The 22,361-nt window shown below is 39.9% G+C and overlaps 2 protein-coding genes across 2 annotated transcripts in view; both read left to right on the top strand.

The window, feature by feature from the left end:
* LOC139965042 (uncharacterized) overlaps positions 1–22,361 on the top strand; it is a 112,844-nt gene that overhangs the window by 72,284 nt on the left and 18,199 nt on the right. The gene's annotated exons all lie outside the window — the stretch shown is intronic.
* Positions 1,304–10,600, top strand: LOC139965044 (uncharacterized). Its single transcript, XM_071967216.1, has 6 exons — positions 1,304–1,659; positions 5,233–5,445; positions 5,757–6,227; positions 8,563–9,003; positions 9,277–9,711; positions 10,105–10,600. The coding sequence occupies exons 1-6, from the start codon at positions 1,491–1,493 to the stop codon at positions 10,146–10,148; spliced, it is 1,773 nt and encodes a 590-aa protein (XP_071823317.1). The 5' UTR covers positions 1,304–1,490; the 3' UTR covers positions 10,149–10,600.

Here is a 22,361-nt window from a genome sequence, read left to right as displayed (position 1 = left end):
ATGTAGATAGATAGATAGACAGAGAGACAGACAGACAGACAGACAGACAGACAGACAGACAGACAGACAGACAGACAGATAGACAGACAGACAGATAGACAGATAGACATATAGACAGATAGACAGATAGACAGATAGACAGATAGACAGATAGACAGATAGACAGATAGACAGATAGACAGATAGACAGATAGACAGATAGACAGATAGACAGATAGACAGATAGACAGATAGACGGATAGACGGATAGACGGATAGACGGATAGACTGAATAGACCGGATAGAGTGATAGACGGATAGACCGGATAGAGTGAACTCCTGCATTTAGAAAACGACGCTACAAATAAGGAATGCTATAGTTTCAACACTTTGTATATCGTATACCTTATAGAGTTTAGAAAACCCTATATGTTGACAGAACCAATAACATTTCAGACGAAAGGGCTCTTAGGGCGCGGATCCAGGGGATGGGGTGGAGGGGTTCTAGTAGGTGGGGTGAAGGGGAGGGCACATACACATCCATGCCTTTACTTGGTTCTTAGGCTAGCAGAAACTGTAGCGTATAGACCTAGTTGTATATAATATATATATATATATATATATATATATATATATATATATATATATACATATCATAGCATATATAATATCTCGGTTTTAATCACCGACGTCACCAATAGCATGAAGCCTAAGAAGCCAAAGATATTAAAAACTTTCGTTCTCCATAGAATAACGTTATAAATATATAAATATAGAGAGTGCAGTGACTGGTAATACTTAGAACCTATTGAAAGACGGTCAATACATTAAGCACAGAAGTTAGAATCACCAGTCTGTGTATTTAAATCGATCGATGTGTTTGCTCTTTACTGTCGCACATTATTTAGCATGACTAATAATAACGGTCAAGAGGAAACAGGAAACCCCCGTGAAAAATCAAGGATTGTTTGAAAAGAGTTAAAGGATTTTAAAAGGGAAAATACCGTAAGTATAGTGTTTTCCACACCATTTCCTGTCAAAACTCCTTCGATCTTCATCATACTGTATACGGAGATAAGCATGTTTTACACACCTGCACGTTAAAACAGTAATAGTTAAGCAATGATTTGACGTCGGGGGTCATTTTGAAAAGCATTTTCGCATTTACACAGTTTGATCTCTTTACCTTAATATAAATATATATATATATATATATATATATATATATATATATATATATATATATATATATATATATATATATATAAAGGTGCCGTGACAGGAAAAACATCACGTATCCCATAATAGCCCGTATAAGACCGACGCCACACTGCGTTATTGGCAGTTGTGGAACACTAACACACCATACAGTTTATGTCTAACTGCAAGGACAACCAGTTTACTAGATAAGATCAGCAATGATTTCTGTTTGACAATATATAGTCAATTTGAAGGAGGGGGAAAGAGAGATTTCTGGACAGCATAAACGTATTTATTAAAATATCGCAGCAATGGGGGACCGTACGGTTAACCTACATCGCTTATTGGTTGTTACCATTGCAACATGTGTAATATTACTTTGTCTTAGTGGAACAGTATCATCACAGAAATCAAACCTTCCTGAGCTAATTAACGACGAGTCAGGTGTCAGCCTGTCGTTTTCTGAATACTCCTTTTCAGGTTAGTTCTTTTCCCCAATTTTCTTCTTTCTTTATAAGCTTTTATTGATACCTATGGAAGATGCAACGGATGGGGTGAGGAGATAGAATGGTATGATATGTGTTTTAAAAAAAATAAGAACTCCGTAAAGGCAAGTAATTGAAAAAAAAGTGTTATTCTCGTTTTACAAAGATGATTTATTTGATCGTCATTTGACGCGATGCTTCCCTTTCCACACTCCCCCACCTTAACCCCCATCACTGTCTTGTCCTGCTTTTATATCACTCCTGTTCAAGCAAGTGTAATTTAAGCAAGTGTAATTTTATTTAGCGGAAAACAAACTTGTAGGCCCACAATACAGAAGCTTTCATGAGGACTGAGCCACGACCACTAGACATCCACGCAGGCTCAGAGTTGATGCTCGGAGTACATAAACTATAGTGAATTCGGGCTAAACATGAACGTCGACAAGCTTGTAAGATACAGTGCTTATATATATTGTAGATAAATTACCCAAAGTCTTGAATTATCCAGCGACCCAACATAAATTGTTCACGATCCATGTTTGGGCCGCGCCCCATAGTCTGCGGACAGTCAATTTAGACAAACTACCTGCCTGAACGTAAACCATCAAGATTTTTTTTAGGAGAATTGGCTTCGTTTGTATCTCACGTAATAGCCCTGCCGTTGCAGTTGGAAAATTGCAGGAAAACATGTATACAATATTGGGGTAAATATAGGGACCATGTGGACCATGCAATTGGTACTGAGATCAGACTGAAGAGTAATCACAAATGCATAAAAATAAAGACTCGCATGTTTCCCCACAACTACAGATATAGCAACAGACAGTCTATAGTATGCGTCACCCTTAAACTATACTTGATGATATGCACAGATTTAGAGGTTGTCCTTGTGGCATTTGTATATGTTTGACCCCTTTGACCTCTCATTCTTTACTATTTTTACTGCTTCCGGCATGGAGTATGGGTAATAGGAAAATCACGAAACATTGAACTACCTTCTTCTTACTTAATGGCAAAGTTCTTGCTACGAATTGGCTTAGCATACGTTTCTTCCCTTTGACTGCATGAATTTCATACAAAGCACGGGAGAGCAAAAGTGGTGTCGCTATGGCAGAATATCTTAGGATGACGTCTTTCGACGACCTTCGTCCCTTCACTTATATAATTAGAACAAACACATGTCATTGTAGTGCGTGGTGAAGGTCAACGTTAGCTGTTCATATTCAATAAATGGGTCTTTGTTACTGCAACCCTTTTGAAGTTTTTTTTCGGTCACGAGGAAGCCAGTTCGGCGTTTGGTCCTTTAACGTAGACCAAAGTTAGACTATATTGTGTAATGCTTTATAAACAGTACTCTAACAGGCATGCGCCTGCAATATAAAACCATCAAAACAGAGCTGTGAATCACGAATCACACCTGTTTCGGACGTGACAGAGAATACAGAAAGTCCTGGACACTGATTGGTCAGATTGAACAACAAATTAACGTTATTGTATCCTCGCATAGTTAGCGAAATTTTCGACGATTATTATTATTATTTTATTATTATTTAAACATTTCTAAAGCGCACATATATATGTAAAAACATAAGCTATGGCGCTGTACAAACTTAAAAGAGTAAAGGAAAAAAAAAACTTAAAGAAAATTAAGAAACCAAGTTAATCATAAGAAAGAGGTAAGAATCTTAAAAAAAAGATAACCCTAAAAGACTTAACAAAACCAATAACGATGGAGAAAATGAAGTCAGCATATACCATGCCACAAAATCAGAAAATAGGATAAAACAATAGTAAGAGATATATACAAAAAGAATGAGAAAATAAGTAAAACTAGATTAATTATAAACACGTTTGAAAATGAAAGTCTTAAGACTGGATTTAAATGAACTTACAGTACTAGAATTGCGAATAGAAAATGGGAGTGCATTCCACAATTTGGGGGCACAGACACAAAAAGATCGGTCACCAAGGGACTTGCAGCGAGTACGGGGGGTAATTAAAATCAAACTGTCATGAGATCGTATGGAGTAGCTCACTGATCGTGGTTTAAGAAGGTCCTTCAGATAAGATAACGATTAACCTAACGAATACTTGTAAGCTTATAGTCTATCATTGCAAATGTAACACCCTCCGGTCTATTGAAGACTGCTAGGTCGATTTCCTGGCCCTGGTTTATCATCATCCAAAACACGTAATATATTTATAATGCCATAAAATGCCAGTTTATAATGCCATGCCACAATAAGAACGTTAAAAGTTCCTATGTTGCAAGAGCTGAAGTAGTACAGGTAACGCCGATTCGTTGCGGATGAATACGGTTAACATTTGTTGCTTGCAAAAACATTTGCAGGATGCTATTAACTCAAATGCGTTCAAATGTTACCTGTATTGTTAAATTCGAGAATAAAGAACCAAAGTAGAAAATTTTACGTATCGTTTTGAAGAAGTATGCTAAGTATGAGATCTTTTTCATTTATATGTAAAAGTAAGTTGGCCTGACGTTTCGATCCTAGCAGGATCTTCTTCAAAGGCTAAATGACAAGTAACAGTAACAGTAGGGATATAAACATGCACAGAATACAGACAGGTAAATGAGCATGGTGAACACAAAGAGAGAGATGTAAGCTCATTAGTAAACAAGGGATGGAGAGCAGTAAGAAAGAAACCAGCAGGGAAAGTGGAGAGGTAGGAGATAAACAGTGGAGGGACAAAGAGAGGATTAAGGGAAGTGGGTAGGGGATAAACTGGAGAAGGACAAAAACAGAAAGGTGTGAAGAAAAAAGGGTGGGGAGAGCTATGAGAAGAGGAGTGATGGGGGGGGGTGGGGGAGAAGAATGGGGACAGAAGAAAAATTAGTCATGTCCTTCCTGAATGTGGAGCCCATGAGGTTGAATGGTGCGAAGGCGTTGCATCCACAGCCTCTCTCTGCTGATTCGTACTAGGTCAGGATGCATGGCGAATGAAAGAGGAATTGTTAGAGCAAAATTATTTATGTTAGCAGAATTAACTGTTTGCCGCCACAATTATTTGCAAATCTGGGTCTGCATTTTTTTAATTGTTCAATGTCGCCCATTTTTGCTTGCATTATTGTCTTGTGATATGTACTGTTTTGGTTTTGCTATCGCAAAGTTTGTGTCACTGCGCCACGAGCGTCTTTTTGACGGATACCGGCGCATTATAAATATCCAGTATTATTATTATTAAAACGCGAACCCCGTTGGGGGGGGGGGGGTCGGGGCTGGTAAAAAAATCAGCCTACGCTTTTATCATGTATGTCTTAAGCAATTCATGTCTGTTTTGATTTTGGGTACATTTTCGATGCTTTTCAATATTAAAACTATCTAACGCTGTAAATTAGAAGGTTTTTTTTGTCCTTTTCAAGTAATAATTTCGAAGGGAAAAGTTAACTCGTTGCATGTTGCTTATACCTTATGCCTTAGCGAGGAAATGTTGAGCATCGAAGCTGTTGCTTTCAGTTATTTTGCAACCTGCATCGAAGTCGTCATTTTTTCAATCTTTCCTTATTCCAACATTTGCAAATTTTGTGTCTTATCCTGTTGTTTTACAGAGTCTACATCAGCGGTCGGTCGACTTAAACACAAGGTACCGTGTGTGTTCAGAGGTAGTTTGAAAAGACACAACCAGCAATGGACTATCGACGATTGTACATTGTGTACTTGTCGCAACGGTACCACATATTGTGTAATTTTTAGTTGTGCACCACCAAAATGTTTCGATCCTGTCAAAATACCCGGAAAGTGCTGTCCACTGTGTCCTTACAGTAAGTAATAGTTTCTTCACCTCTCCTCCTCCACCTCCGTCACCAGCTCCTTTTTCATTCCACCTCCTCCTCCTCCCCCACCTCCTCCTCCTCCTCCTCCAACGTCACATCCTTCCCTCCTCCTTCCTTTCCACTGTCACCTCCTCCTACGTCACTCCCTCCTCCTCCTCTTCACCTCCTTCTTCCTTTTCTCCTTCTCCTTCTCCATCTCCTCCTTCTCCCCTCCTCCTTCTCCCTTCTCTCCTTACTCCTTAAATTTGTCTGTGTATCAATACATACTTACTTTTGACTATCTGTTTTCTTTCATCCAGCAATGGAATTCTATGACTTGTTCAACCTATTCACGGCGGGTACAACGGTTACCGAGGGCAAAATAAACAAGCTCAAATTCGCCGTAGACGTAGAAATATTCAAAGGACGGACGTCAAGGAAAATACGAGGAGAAAATATGTGGAGGATAGGCGCTTGGGTCAGTAGAAACAGCGATGGTTCTGGAGCAAAAATTTCGTATAATGCTAACGTACTATCAGAAAAACAGAGAGCTCTTGAATTTTCAAAAGCCAAAGCATATTACAAACCTCCGGACAAGAGATGGAATTTTAACAAACTGCGTTATTCATTTGACGCTACGGAGGGCGTATGTGCTGACTTCAAATACTTTTGTATCAAGTTTAATATGACGGATGACCCAGAACCTAGGTTTGATTTGAATTTAAGTTACACAGTTTACCGGGATGAGTACGAGAGGCAAACAAAATGCGTTCGTCTGGGGACCTGTAAAGGTAATTCAATCCAGATATCATATGTATTCGTTTGAGTTTATACTGTATTTAAGGTATTATTTTGGTTTACGTGGAGACTTGTTTGTCGTATAGCTGATTTGTGTCTTAACATCAGGTTTGAAAAGGAAGTTTCCCCTTTCTAAATTTTGGGTTAAGGTTAAGAATTTGCCGAGGGGATTGGGTGGGTTCTCCAGAAGAATCTGCACTCAATTTCACACGCACATGTGATTTCGGTATTTATAAAAGTGTACGTGTTACTGTTTTAGAAATTCCTGTAGCAGTGAAGTAAATGCTAATCGTGTTTCTTTGAAACCGAATGCTCGACGACTGCCAAAAACAGGAAAAACAGGAGGATGAGTAGGATGGGCCCATCAACGCATTGAATCGCATTGAATACAAAGCACGATCGATATTGTGACGTCAGGTACATACTAAATAGTTGCCTATATACGCCATTACTTGAATCAGACTGGGTTCAACACAACATATTTAAAGCGATTTTACAATATCGTGAAGCCACCTGTCCTAAAAAACATCGTGACGTCATGTGACGTAATGACTTACGTCGTTAGATTCTTATTTCCAGAGAGTGGCATTTCAATTTTTGAGTATGTAGGACATGATCACTCTTAATAGTGGAGTGGTATTCACTCTTATAACCGAAGAGTGACGTCACCTATAGCTCTATTTGGAGCTGCATTTTAGTTGGTTTGCATTCCGAGAATGCATGATAATTTAATCCGAAAAGAAAGGTGTCATAATGGAACACTCTCAAGAATGAAATTTAAATCTCTGCATTCAAGAGTTTAATCTTTGTCTTACTTCGTTATTAAATTGGTACATATTTGCGTAAACCAACATTTATCCCTTCCTCAAGCTAAGATACCATTTTCGTCTCTACGACATTTAAAGACTGTACACCATAAACTTTAAGCCAACTGATAATGGGGTTAAAATTACACACCCCTTCCCACCCCACCCACCAACACACTCCGCACCTCAAAACCAACACAACCCAATCCGAACTCAAATCATGCTTAAATTCATGATTAATATATGTTGCCAGTTGGAAGTCTTTTACATTGATATAAAACTGTAGTCTAGACTTTGCATGTAAAATAATCGAGTACTGGGCAATTATTGTCGGTAACACTAGTTAGCGCTTCCAACTGATTATACTGTTTTCAGAGAGAGGTGGGACTGGGGGGAGTGGGTTGGGTGACTTGAGGTGAGGATGAGCTGGTAGGCGTGGTGGAGGGGGTGCAAGAACATCTGAGGGGTTTTACACTCATACGGGCATCTCAATCCTAGCGGAATGGAAGATAGAAGGAATTTCAATATTTCAAGGGAAAAATCTGTTAAACTCAAGTAGGCTAATGAAGGAATTTTGTCCATTGAACGAACGTTTACTTCAGTATCAAAAACAATAACAATAAATAAAAAAAAAGCAAAAATCAGCAGAGAGAAAACCAGTTGTAACATGTATGATAAAACTTTATAGAACAGACTACTTATTAGTTTTAGCGACATTCGTCAATGATTTTTGCTGTTAGTCTTCTTCGTGTTTAATAAATACTGATGTTATTTTTGTTTCTTTAACTACAGTGCTGAGAGTCGGATACCAATGTGTTTTTCAACTGGCCCTGACCAAATATTTTAACACTTTTTTTACTCTCTTATTCATAATAAAACGCCCACTAAACATATTTGATTCAGTGTGTTACACATTTGGGTGTAAGAATCACATGTATAGAGTCCAACCAAAGATATCATATGAGTGTTTGTATGTATGTGTGTATGTATATGTGTCAATGTGTTTGTGAGTTTTCCATTGAAAGACATTCTATGTTTCAATACGAATGACATTCCATGTTTTTCTTTCTTTCCTAATGAGCTGATGTTTTTTTGGTGTGTGCTTATTTTAAAACTCGATGTTTTATGTCAAACAAACTCATTGAATTTCTGTTTTTATTTTTTTTTAAATCAAACAAACAAACAAAATATGAATGCTATTTCAATGTGTTTCTCTAAACGAGAAGGTAAAATAAGATTTTGCTGACATTAGTTAACATTAGTATATCCAACTTTTGGCATGAAAGGCGAATCTAAAACACAGCAGACTACCAATAGTCTATATATAGCAGTATTATTTTGGTACAATGCCTATGCCGATATGTTAGGTATTACTTATCAAGGTAATATAGATAACATATATATATATATATATAATTAATAGGTAAATTAATATGATACTTTAGTCGTACAAAGACCCAACATTTAGATTAAGTGTTTTTATACCTTGTTTTGTTTTCCAATCCCAATTTATTTCTTTAAGGAGTGTTTGCCGAGACATTCGACTGGGAACTGACTGGAGAGAGACCAATTCCAGGCCAAGAAACTCCTGTATCTATCGACATCGACGTCACATTCAGGGATGACACACGTGACCTAGAGGGGGACGATCTTTGGTGCATATCACTGTTTGGTAGTTACAATCCTTTGGGTGATGGTCCTCGCATTGGAGAAGTGGCCCAAATCCTCAATGACGCGGAAGGTTCCACTGACATTGCCAATGGTGACCCTCTCGATATTGATGGTATTGAGGCAGAATTTGAATATGGAACTATTGGATGTATGGAGGACGTGAACTACATTTGCATGGAGTTCACGAAAGGGGACGCCCCTGATCCAGCATTTACACTTATTGTGGAAGGAGGGCATGGTGACGTTTCTCGAGATTCGTTGGTACTTTGCAAGCCACAAGAATGTCAGTCACGTAAGTACTGTTTTTACTAGACTGGGGTATGGTGAGGGCATGAAAAGAAGGAGTTTATAGATTGCTCAGTGTTGGAAGAAACATCGGTTTGTAAAACGATGGTCGTTTTGCAACTGTATGTATTAGACTTATGTTGATAGTTTTTGGTAGGAAAGGGGGAGTTAAAGATCTATATGTAAACAAAAAACGAGAAACAAAATCGGATCATTCTAAACAAGTTCTGAAAATTCCAAGAAGGTTTTGGTAATCTATGCTTTTCTTATCTTGTTACAGGAGTTGTCTTTACTAAGCTACACGCAAAACTAATAAGTCCTGAGATCATTGCGGAAAATACTAACGACACCCAAACGACAGTCAAACTAAAGGCTACCACAAATAAACAGCTGATGACAACGGTAGTTGGAGAGGACTTATGGCAAGTTAAAACTTTCTTCTCTACAAACACCAAGGGGAAAAGAAGACGCGTTAACGAGCAGTCACAGATCTTGACAGCTGTACAAGAGAACCAAACTCTAAATACTGGTGAAAATCTCGTCTTCAAAGAGATGGACTTCCAGGTGGATTTATCTGGCCTCATCTGTCATGAAGTTCCATTCATGTGCTTCGAATTGGCGAAAAATCCTGCTGCCAGTATCGACTATACATTTGAGACACAGCCAGTACAAGATCCATTCGTGGACTGCCTTAGCATGAAAGATATTTGCAAAGGTTAGAAAACTTAGTTTACTTTCGACAGCCACAATTAAATTCCATTTGCATTTGTTATTCCAACTCGCCAATGTTAGCGGACTGAAATTGCTACATGTTTTTCATAAAGTGATTTCCTGTTTTCTGTTATTCTCTGTGAAGTTTTGCCTGACATCGAAAGGTGTGCAAACTTCGATATTCTAGCATGCCCATGTTATGGTTTAAAAAGATATTTATTAGCTTTTATCTTCAAAGGAGAGTTTATTTAAGCTTAAAGTTGCAAACAATAGCTATTTTAACAAGTACGGTAATCACTCATAATAATGACTGCTATCCTCTTTTTATTTTCTACAGTTATTGTCAAACACTTAGCTGTACTTATGAATGTATTCTCTTCCTCATTTATCCATTCAGGTGCTGTCTTCACCGAGTTAGAAACTGGTCCTGAAATTGTTTAGGAAGTCAATTTGCGTGGCATGATGGGTTGGATACTCTCTGGTGTAAAGGTGTGGATCCTTATAAAGCTCTTTACTAGAATATTGGCAGGCGCCGTGTCTTTAATGATGTATCTCAAGTCTTGCATCTTTGGTGTGTTATTGTTTTTTTTTATTATTTATCACTTCTAAAGTGATACAATATGATATTTTTTATAAAATCTTCCTAGTAGACGTTCTGCAGCCAAGTGGATGGACAAATACATGACGTAATTGGAATGCATCATGATTAATATGATGAATATTACCATTTTTGCTCGTAACCGTCTGTTTATAAAAAATAACTAAATACTAACGAGTCAGAAATATTCTATGGTTTATTGACAAATATATTTCAACGATCGAAACATCTTGTCCTTTTCGTTACATTTTAAATACTTTAATGAATAAATTTATCAAAGTTACTCATAAAAGCATTCAACTTGTATCGACTCAATATTTCACAACTCTCATTGTACTATTTGAAAATACATTAACATCAATAATGACGAAGTTCGCATAATATCCATCATTCATACTAATGCGAAAATACATGATTCAGTGCCACACTAATAGTTCCAGTGGCGTAATCTGTTAAGGCGTAACTTTTATGAAGCACACGGACTAAGGAAATTGTGTGTAATTCTTCTTTATTAAGTTAATGTATTTTGTGAAATGTGAAACGTCTCTGACAATAGTTTATAAGTATTCTTCAAACGTTTTGGAAGCTTTTTGTTTTGGGACAAAACAAGTGCCTTCACCTTTCTTTTGTCGAGCAACTTTAAGGGTTCACAATGCCAATGTATTGAAACCAGGGATGAAGGTGTTTCAGTTTGGTGAAGTTCACTTGGTTTGTGTGTCCATGTTCTGAGTTGGTTAATATCCCTAAGAGGTCTGGTATAACTTCCCCTATGACACTGGAGTTTTCAGCCTGTGGACGAAATCATCCAAGATTCTCTCAAATCTGAAGGTGCTTTTTTCTAGTAATCCTGTCTAAACGCGCCTTCCCTTCCCCGTCCTCTGTAGCACAGTAACTACTTGTAAAAGGATGTGACCTTTAATTATGTAACTAGGTATTACTAAGCCAGATAAAGGTAATGATGAATTAGGCTAGCGTGATGCTTGTGATGAGCATCGCCGGCAAAATCTAAGAACAGCCGTATTTCTTCAGGGAGATATTAATTTTTCTTTACGTTTCTTCATTATATGAAACTGAAGACTGTAGGAAGTCTAAAGGGAACAAGCTGGTGTTTTGATGTTTTAATTTACCATAATACTTGTATTTGTTTATGGGACTGTTTACATTTACATTGAATATGTGCCAGAAAAACCAAGAGAATTAAATTATATTACCCCACCACCCCAAGTGGCACTATTTCATCACACATTAGCAAAAAGGTAGCTCCACGCCACGACTTATACAACCCTAGTTACTCTAGTACCGTGCAAGATAATGGTCTTAGATGTAGGGATAAGTTCATCACATGGATCTCGGTGATATAAGTTCATTATGATGGTTTTGGGATTCCCGAAAATCCTAAGGTATGGTTAGGCTAACACTAACAACTTCTTAACTCGTGTAAAAGTAAGTTGGCCTGACGTTTCGATCCTAGCAGGATTATCTTCAGAGGCTAAATGACAAGTAACAGTAACAGAAGGGACAAAAACACGCACAGAATACAGACAGGTTAATAAGCATGGTGAACCCAGAGAGATAGATGTAAGGGGATTAGTAGAGAAGGGATGGAGAGAAGAAAGCAACAGGGACTAGGAGAAGTAGGAGATAAACAGTGGAGGGGAAAAAAGAGGATTAAGGAAATGGGATAGGGAATAAACTGGAGAAGGACAAAGACAGAACGGTGTGGAGAAAAAAGGTTAGTCATGTCCTTCCTGAATGTTGAGCCCAAAAGGTTGAATGGTGCGAAGGCGTTGCATCCACAGCCTCTCTCTGCTGATTCGTACTAGGTCAGGGCGGCTACCTAAAAGATTCAATCCCTTGTAGGGATATGTCGTTCATGGTATGGTTAGGAAGGTTGAAGTGTTCTCCAACTGGGATCTCAGTCTCCACAGTAAAGTCCATAGAGAATCTCCTGTCTCCTGAATTTCATGTGATGGCCGAAAGCACTCGTAACGTATTAATTAATTTAACATTTAACGTATAAGAACATTTCTGGTTTTGATACACCTCAGATCACAGGAAATGGCACTTCTCGGGCTTGGCAATGACCAACCAGATATACACTTTTGCCTGAGAACCAAGAGTTTCCCAATTACTTTTGTTTTTCCATCCATAACCTATTTAAAGATTGTCACCAGTCACACATCATGTTCGACCTTACGCATCTCCTGTGGGTCATTGCTTTTGTAGGTGATTCTACGTTGCGGCCCACAATACCCGTTAGCCCCACTTTTCAAGGCTTAAAGCCCATTATTTGTTAAGAATTTGAGATTTCACGAGAATCGTGAATAAATTTACTTCAAAGCAACGGCTACTCTAAAACTTCGTTGAAGGAAATGAAAAAATACCAGATATTTCGGAAACCGAACACTACACACATAAGCAGTTTGGAGGCTGATCATCTTGGAACGCCATTTTCAAGCTTATCTGCTGTTTGCTTTACAAATTCGAATAATTGAAATGAGACTGAAATAAATAACTTGTATCTGTTTATTGTGCAATGCCCCACCGTTGGCGTAACGATGAGCCTAAGGGGCCCTGCTCCTGGCACGAAGGGCCCCTATCACGTCCGCAGAAATGTTTATCAGTAGATCATATATGTGTAACACACTACTTGATACTATCTCAGCGGAGCGCCACCATCAGTTGGCGCGGAGCGAACGACGATTTTATTTGGCCAAAAACTACTCCTAGATCGTCGGAAAAGACACTTCCCGTTCAAGTTGCATTTACACATCCGTTATTTTGAGATCATGTCTTAGGATTTTGGCTTTCAATAATTTCAGTAATGCATAATGGGTCCGTATGCAATGAACATAACTAGAGAACTGTTGGTTGGGTGAAATCATCGAATTGTCAAATTCTTTAATTTTTGACTTTCCAGGGGCGGGGGGGGGGGGGCGAGTGCTTAAACTTTGTCTTCATCTAAGCCTACTTTCCTGTGCCTTTTTACTTACCAGAGACACCGAAGGCATCTTTATTCTTACCTTTCAGTATTATATTTACATGAAAGCCCTGCTTTTTTTCTTCAAATGATCGCAGTTTCAAGTCTGTGGGGTGTTGGGTTATTGTTTTAGATTTTTTGGAAAAATCATTTGTCCCGATGATTTACTCAGTACAACATAGGCTGAAATTGGGTTTTAAATTATATACTTTGTTTTCAATATAACAATAAATAACGCAACTAGCTCGATACATACATTAATACCCAATGAGCCCCTGATCATGATGTCCGTATTCCGTATCACGTTAAAATATGTATATTGTCTTGTTCAGTCTTACATGAGTTTTTCTTTCCCAGTAAAACGGGCCCTCCCTATCCAATGAGGTACCCCTTTTTTGTGCATCCGTATAGCGGGGTGCCTCCTTTTGGTCGGGGCACCCGGCTAAGCACGGTCCGAGCCCATGTAAGTTACGCTACTGTGCCCCACTTTATTTTCATTTCGAAAGACGCACAGTTTCAAGTTCATTACACACTGAAGGCTTCGATTCTCTATCTGCCTTCAGTTTAGGGAAGATCTTGAGATTTTCATCCCTAGATATTGCTAGATATCCATACAGTACAGTATCCTTGGGATTTCTTGGGATTTTTCAGGGCCTGCTCCTGGGAAATTGCGAAATCGGGAGTGGTCACACTCCTAGTTGATCAGTGCACGACCTCTATACGCGTCACTAATACACATCGGGCGGCGATAATAGGGGTGGGGCGTAGGGTTTTGGGCGCGCGTTTTCGTGCAGATGGGAACAATCTCAAGAAGTGATGGGTGCGTCCGCCCCCCCCCTCCCCGCCAATGATACGCCCCTGGATCCACTATATGATATTCACAAGAGATGTGCTCAATTCTCCAATCGCATGCGGAATTTATTTTAGATTCATTGTAAGAATAACGATACTAGGTTTGGGGTAACAATTAACATTCAGGTCGGAGTGCATAACATGTTATCTCTGGATGACAGTGTTGCATCGAAGGACATAGGTCTAGTGCAGTTCGCATATAGATCCTGGTCTAATACCGAAATGTGTCATGCTCCCCAACATCTCGATCGAGGTCGAGACCAGCCACAGTTGTTGTCATAGCACAATTGTACAATTGTTGAAGGCGTCCATATATATGGTCTTACATAACGCGTATATATATATATATATATATATATATATATATATATATATATATATATATATATATATATATATATATATATGATAAAGGAAAATGGAAGCGTCAAAAATGGAGTTGTCGGTGTAAGAGGTAGGGTGAGGCGCCCGCCCTTCCGAAATCCTCGATCCGTCACTGGCTAACTTGTGTATAGAAAAGGGATCAGCGTTGTAATTATCACTGTTCTCTTTCTCTTCCCGGTGTCTTGGCGTTTATCTTCTACACCCTCCTTTTTCTCTCCTTCTTCTTTTTATTTTCCCTTCCTTCCTCTCCTTCCTCCTCTTCCCACCTCCCCCTTCTTTGTTCCCTTTTTTCTTCTTTTCTTCTCTCTTCTTTCCCGGGGGGCGCGCGCCCCCAACACCCCCCGGATACGCGCCTGGAGACACCATTGCTGTTTTTTGTAGAACATTAAATTATTAGAATGTCTTTAGCCCTATGAAATTGAAACAGACTCCATCTGACCAGATACGGCAGAAATGCTAGGTGATATATGCTTCTCAGCCTACTGGTAGTCCCACGGGATGCTAATAGGCATACTTGCGATCTTGGTTGCGTTACCAGCACAGCCCAATTATTAAACTATGTGCTACAGCTGCATTAATCAATGCAAAGATGAGGCGGGAACGTGGGCGGCGCTCATGGGGGGGGGACATGTCCCCCCAATATTTTATGTGGGGGTAATAGTATCTAATATCCTCCACCCCCCCCCCAATATTTGGTGGCATAGTTTTTTTTTGTGGCTATAAATTGAAAATAATGCGTGATATTATTTATCCAAATCATATTTGGCGATGGCTAAAACTTCTACCAACATATGCTGCATTAGTCAGGTGGCTTAGCAACAATTTTCAGGATTAACGTTACCGGCCGGACAAAAGTATCAAATTTGGCATGGAGTTTCTTTTCGACCTATCTTTTGATTTTATCCGTGGAGCCCACTTGATCGGCCCCGATTTTCCAAGATGGCGGCCAAAATCCAAGATGGCTACCAGAAAAAAAGAAGGAAATGTCATATATCTGGCTGTTAAAATCGGAGATGAACAAATGAGGGGTCAATTCAGGTGTTTCCGGGTTCACTGAAACAGATGATGGTCATGGCATGTTGCTTAGGCCAACCACTTCCAATATGGCGGCCAGAATCCAAGATGGCCGCCTGGAAAAAAGGAAATTTCATATATATTCATTCCCAAGACCCCCTGTGCCTTTTACTGATCGGGACCATCAAACCTTCCGTCCTCAAACGTGTAAATGGAGCCGGGCTAGCACCCTGACTATATGTTATGGCTGGTATTCTAATTGTGCCACTTTGGCTCAGGAAGCTTCTTAGGACTTATTGGGGAACTTTGAGGTGTGATCGACCGTGGATAGACACTGTCGCAAAGCCCGTTATTTTATGGGAGTTACGAGTGTCATGTAAGACTGATTACATTGAGTCAACTGTATAAAGGGTAACTTGAGGGAAAACCGACCAGATGTTAATACCGACTAATTGGGAGATTTTTTACGATTGTGCACCCTCCATAAACACAACGTCAATTCTGCGAACAACACACGCAGGTCACTAGTCATCTGAGGTATTTAGGTCGTTCTTTTCGAACCTGTACTCCAGAGCTGCTGTTAGCGAGGATCTCCAGGAAGACTTGTTGTCTGGTATAGACAAAGCCCCCCCCCCCCCCTTCAGAGTAAAAACGATAGCTTGGGTTCGAATCTCTCCGTTGCTGAGCTCTGGACAGCGGTAGCAGCGAAGAAGAAGGGAAAGTCCCCCGGTCCCGATGGCCTCCCTGCTGAGTTCTATAGGACCTTCTGGGAGGTTCTCGGTGGGGACTTGAGAGACGTGTTGCCTACCGCTTTCCAGTTGAATTACATGAGCCAAACACAGCGGGCTGGAAATATTGTTCTCCCCCAAAGTCGGGAGACCCTTTGAACCCTAATAGGTGTCCAATAACGCTGTTAAATGTGGACTACAAAATCCTGGCCAAAGCATTAGGAAATCGCTTAGTGGATGTGATGCCAGATATTGTAGGTCCTCCCCAGACTTGTGCTGTGCGAGGCAAGTGTATTCAACATAACCTCTGATTGATGAGAGACTTGATAGATTTTGTTAAAGTTAGTGATTTACCATGCATGTGCACTGGTCTCCTTTGACCAGGAGAAGGCCTTTGACATGGTAGATCACGACTTTCTGTTCAGATCCTTAGAGTCCTTCGGATTGAACTCAGTGTTTATTCGTTGGGTCTCGTTACTATATAAGGACGTCACGTGCATGGTCACTGTTAACGGATTTACTTCTGGTCCCTTGCCGGTTCGAAGGGGAGTCCGTCAGGGTTGTCCCCTCTCCCCGTTGTTGTATTTTCTCTTCAGCGAAACGCTCAGTATCTCGCTGGACAGATGCTTGGGTTTTTGACCCTTCAATGTACCGGGTGGGGCTAGAGTTAAATGCGTGCAATATGCCGATGACGTCACTTGTATTGTGTCGGACCTCGCCTCCTTCAAGCCTTTATCGAAAGTTTTGGCCACCTTCCAAGAGGCTACTGGTGCCAGACTTAACAAGTCGAAGACCAAAGGGCTGCGTTTAGGAGGTTGGCGCGGCCAATTCCTCCCGTTCGATGCTACTTGGTCAGATGTCATGATATAGGGTAAATGGCATCTGGCTAGGTTATGGTGCCCCGGAGGCCACCACTTGGGCCGAGAAGGCTGATCCGGTGGAGGCAAGGCTCGAAACATTCAGTCGGAGGTGGCTCTCCCTCCCTGGGAAGGTTACAGCTGTTAATTGGGTGGGCCCCTCTGTGTTATGTTCAATGCTCGCGCCTGTGTGCCCGTCGGCTTGCCAAACCGCCGTCTCTCCAGATCTGTGTGTTGTAAGTCACTAGATAGCCGTCTCCGGGACTTGACGAGGAGGATTGCATTGGGGTCCTCATCACTAACCATTTTCGCCTAGTCAGGTGGCATTTAGGTGATGGGATTTGTCCCCGTGTGGGCTGTAAGGCCATCGAGACTATGCAACACCTTTTGCTGGAGTGTCCCATTGTCCGGTTGGTGTGGGAACGATGGTTTCTCGCCTTCGTTATTGGTGTTATTGGTTGCAAACAGTGGGCCATTAGTAGTGACTTTGTTATGGATGGTTTGATGCTATGTGTGCCCAACCTGGGTTAGGGATCTGCTGTTGTTGTTTGCCGCTATCATCAGGAGACACATCTGGAACAGCAGATGACGCCTAGTTTTCGAAGGGGACGTCTGGAGGGCAGAGGCTGTCGTCCCCCTCCTGCAAAGTGACATTAGGTTGCGCATGGAGGCGGGCCAAAACATTACGTAATAGTAAATCTGTCTAATTTTCACACTGCATCGACTAAAAGTCATTCTGGTGGTTGGATTTTCAATACTAATCAGAAGGAATTAGAATCTTCAAAGTCAAGTCTACACTTCCACTGACCTTTAACAGTGACGACAAGTGTATTTTCTGTTATATTGGCCACCATCTTGGAAATGGGTGACCCAAGCAACGTGTCATGACTATCATCTGTTTTAATGACCAAGGAAACACCTGAATTGACCCCTCATTTGTTTATTTCTGATTTTTACAGCCAGATATATGACATTTCCTTATTTTTCTGGCGGCCATCTTACATTTTTGCAGCCATCTTGGAAATGGATGGCCCAAGCAACATGCCATGACCATCATCTGTTTTAGTGAACCTAGGAAATACCTGAATTGACCCCTCATTTGTTCATTTCTGATTTTTACAGCCAGATATATGACATTTCCTTTTTTTCTGGCGGCCATCTTGGATTTTGTGTGCCATCTTGAAAAATCGGAACCGATAAAGTGGGTTCCACGGACAAAAATCGATAGAGAGGTCATAAAGAAACTCCATGCCAAATTTGGTACTTTTATCCGGCCGGTAACGTTGAATTTGCTAAGCCACCTGACTACATGAGGTAAATGACTCTTCGTGGTCGTTTCTGTGACCTGTGGCCGTATAGCATGTTGTCACTCATGATTAATATCATATTGTGTGTACATCTCTTGTGTATGAGTGTTAGCGATAAACTATGTTTTTCGACAGATAAACCATGTTTATCGGCGATAAACCATGTTTTTCGACAGATAGACATGGTTTTTCGACCGATAAACCATGTTTTTCGCCGAAAATCTATGTTTATCGGCGATAAACCATGTCTATCAAGCGATAAGCATAGTTTTTTGGCCATAAATCATGGTTTCATATTTGGCGACTGATGAAAATTTTGTCGGAACTACTTCCAAAACTCTACATGTTATGTTAGTACATATATACGATAAATATTTGGTTCCGAAGCCGCATGTTGGCGAGCCGTACCCAAACTTCGTTAGGTCCAGGTCCTATCCATAATAAGGAACAACGAAATATGGCCCCTGTTACAGGTGTGAGACTGTTCATGGTGTGCTCACGGTTGTATCTCCTGATAAATTCTTCGTTGGCGCCTTTGCCGAATAGAGAGGAGAGAGTATCAAATTCCAACCCTCTGTTGACAGTTTCATACACAGACTTTCCTACTTACTATAGGTTACAATACGTTACTATAGGTCCATACACTATCAAAGATTCACCCTGTATTTGGGAAACTTTGACGATTCTTTTTTATCCAGAGCTCCTGGAAGATCAGTAGCAATACCACTACTAAGCCATAGGCCTAGGTTTCCAGGTGTAACACTGGAGGAAACTTTCCCTCTATAACAACACTTTTTCTGTTCACCCTCACCGCCCTGAAAATTTCACCCTGCCCGGGCCTACCCATACACAGCATATATGATGTGATATTAATTGACATTCTATTAAATTGTGTTTGAAACATGTCAATAAATGTTCAACTCATGGGGTCAGCCCGATGTTCATAAGGACCAGTAGTTATAAGGGTCATTGTTCATAAGGTTCGTTATTCATAACGTGCATTTTGGCGAAAAAAGGGTACTTAGCGGATTTAGCTTGTGTCGTGAGATCGGTGTCAGATCGAAGAAGATGTACGAAGCCTGTGCGTTGCTGATTATTGTTCCGCACTTGTCCATGTGCGGATTGTGCGGGACCGTAGCTATATTTTTTACGCGATAAACATGGTTTATCGTCGATAAACCGTGTTTATCGTCGATAAACCGTGTTTATCGTCGATAAACCGTGTTTATCGTCGATAAACCGTGTTTATCGGCGATAAACCGTGTTTATCGGCGATAAACCGTGTTTATCGGCGATAAACCGTGTTTATCGATAGATAAACCGTGTTTATCGACAGATAAACCGTGTTTTTCGACAGATAAACATGGTTTATCGGCGATAAACCATGTTTATCGCTGGAAAAACCATGTTTATCTCTTGAACAACATGGATTATCGCAGATAAACATGGATTGTCACAGAAAAACCATGTTTATCGCTTGGAAACACAGTTTGTGGCCGATAAACCTTGTTTTTCGACTGAAAAACCATGTTTATTGCCTTAAAACCATTTTTATTGGCGATAATCTATGTTTTTCAAGAGATAAACATAGATTATCGCAGATAAACCGTGTTTATCAACTGAAAATCCATGTTTATCGGTCGACAAACATGGTTTTTTTTTATCGAAAAACATGGTTTATTGGTCGATAAACATGGTTTTTCGACAGATAATCCATGTTTTTCGATTTATTGAGCAATTGGCTTGCCATAGACGGGGGCAACTTTCGATGAGTTACAAACACAACCGCTTGATTTTCAAAGGAATGCTTAGATTTGACTGCAGAAGGAACTAATGGTGATTCGGTATTCCACACGTTACCATGGTAACTCACGTGACAGTATGAGATGTTGTTCATCATATACACAAGGTACGTGTTTTTGCAGGTTTGGTTACGGAATCCGTAATTCGATGTACAATATTCTTTGAAGATAAGACCGCGGTCATTTAAGATGTTCGGTGGCGGTTAACTGAAATTGGTTATGTACTAAGTACACATGTAACTATTTCATCCTAGCTGAAACGGCGCGTACATTCTGAAAAGAAAGTGCCAGGTTGTTATAAAATGAAAAAAAAACCTCAACGACCTTTGGCGCTATACAACGTATTTGGGAAGCCCAACAGAGATATGTTACAACGCTATAACAAGACTTTGGGAATCATCAAAAGGCCTGATGCGATATTCAAAATGCTGTACCCATGCATGATACGATGGCATAACGCCGTTGAAATTACAAACATTGCTACGGTACGATGTAGCGGGGGTATACATTTCTAGGTGCCTTAAATAGTAATTTCCATTATTAGTCCAGTATATATGGCAGATTCTGCCAGACTCGAGGTAAATCACTTTGCTGAAAGCATTTCAAATGTGAGTTTAATGGCTGATTGACCCGCCAGGTTACTTCCAGGATTTGAATATTATTATTTTCATTACTTTGGTTACCATGGTTATCCTACATGATAGTTTCCGATATTGAGCTTTCCCACCCCCAGATTATTTATTTGTACTTTTCACATTAATTTGATTGTATTTTGTGTTTAATATACATGTGGTTATACAACTTCCTATGTATAATGTCTCTTAAGAGGGAGCATCCATTTAGAAATACTAAATATTCAAAATTCAAATGTCCATATATCAATATGGCTGCCTTAAGAAGCCCTCAACTAAAGATCACTGTTACTAATGTTTTTTGATAAGGTAACTAACGTCTTGGAATAGGCCTATATAGATTTTATACTGAAACTGATCAATTTTTTGATATCTAAAAGTCTTGCTATCCAATTGATCATGAAAATACTACTGCTAAAAGTACACAATTGCATTGCATCCACTATGCGTAAATTGGACTGACTTCAGCTCGATTGACACCGTTGACTCGTATCACTCACTTGCTTTATACGAAACTACCAATTTCAGAAAATGTCAAAGTTTACATGAATGCAGTAACATTTCCGTCAACAGGAAGTATGCTGAAATCTGACGACTTTGGTTTTCCGGGGGTGAATGAGTGCAGAAGTTGTCACGCTATGCTTTAATTACTTTATTTTGTGTTTATCTAGCTAGTATATATATAAACATTTTATCTTACGAAATATATTGTACATACTGTATACGTTTAAACACGCCGCCTCCTCTCACTTGCAAACACTTACCTATACGTCACTGCTTTCCGACAAGCTTTAGCGCTCTGAGATAGTTTATGCGTCGACCCAACTTTGTGACCAACAGCCAATCACTATACCAACTATACTCAACTTGAGGAAACCAACAAGACAAATTGGTGCATAAAATAATTTGATTCAGTTTCCGTTGAATGAGTGGTTTGAGGTTAACATGGGCCGTTGAATCTTACCTGTACCATAACTTACAGAGTAAGGTAGAATTATAGGTAATATTAAGCTTTGATTATTCTTGATAATTTCGACGTGTTGATTGCTTTGCGTTATACATATGACACTACTATTCGGCTACACCCGTTCATCTGAAACTGTTTTTTTATATATAGACTATAAGTACAACAGTTCATTGCTTCTTAAATAAAGGTCTAGAAGGGAGTTACTTTGATCCTTTTCCTTCAACCCTTCTCCCTCCCACTCCCGCACCATCTTGCACAAGAATGTTTCCCACACGTATTTCACTTAGCCGTCGATTTCGGCAATGGGCGAACATCTGGTAGTTTCAGGATTTGGTCAAATTGTAAAAGAAACCGTCGAACCGACGTAGCGTCGGTCCCACAGAAGTAGATTTCTATGTCTTCATTGTGTAGATTCACTTGTATACGCAAGGGGTTTCAGCGTCTCCCTCCGGATGTTCTCTCCTGACCTTTGAACTGTTAGAGCGCAGCTATTGATAGAAATACACGTACTTGCAAAAGTGTCTTCTTGTGAA

The sequence above is a fragment of the Apostichopus japonicus genome, chromosome 23 (genome assembly GCF_037975245.1).
Source record: "Apostichopus japonicus isolate 1M-3 chromosome 23, ASM3797524v1, whole genome shotgun sequence".
NCBI classification, from domain to species: Eukaryota; Metazoa; Echinodermata; class Holothuroidea; order Aspidochirotida; family Stichopodidae; genus Apostichopus; species Apostichopus japonicus.
This window is presented reverse-complemented; position numbering and strand designations above follow the sequence as displayed.

Bases quoted from the DNA above. Each gene is read 5' to 3' on its own strand.
- LOC139965044 (XM_071967216.1), top strand. From the start codon at position 1,491: ATGGGGGACCGTACGGTTAACCTACATCGCTTATTGGTTGTTACCATT. The intron at 9,004-9,276 runs GTAAGTACTGTT...ATCTTGTTACAG, and splicing joins GCCACAAGAATGTCAGTCAC to GAGTTGTCTTTACTAAGCTA. The intron at 9,712-10,104 runs GTTAGAAAACTT...TTATCCATTCAG, and splicing joins CATGAAAGATATTTGCAAAG to GTGCTGTCTTCACCGAGTTA.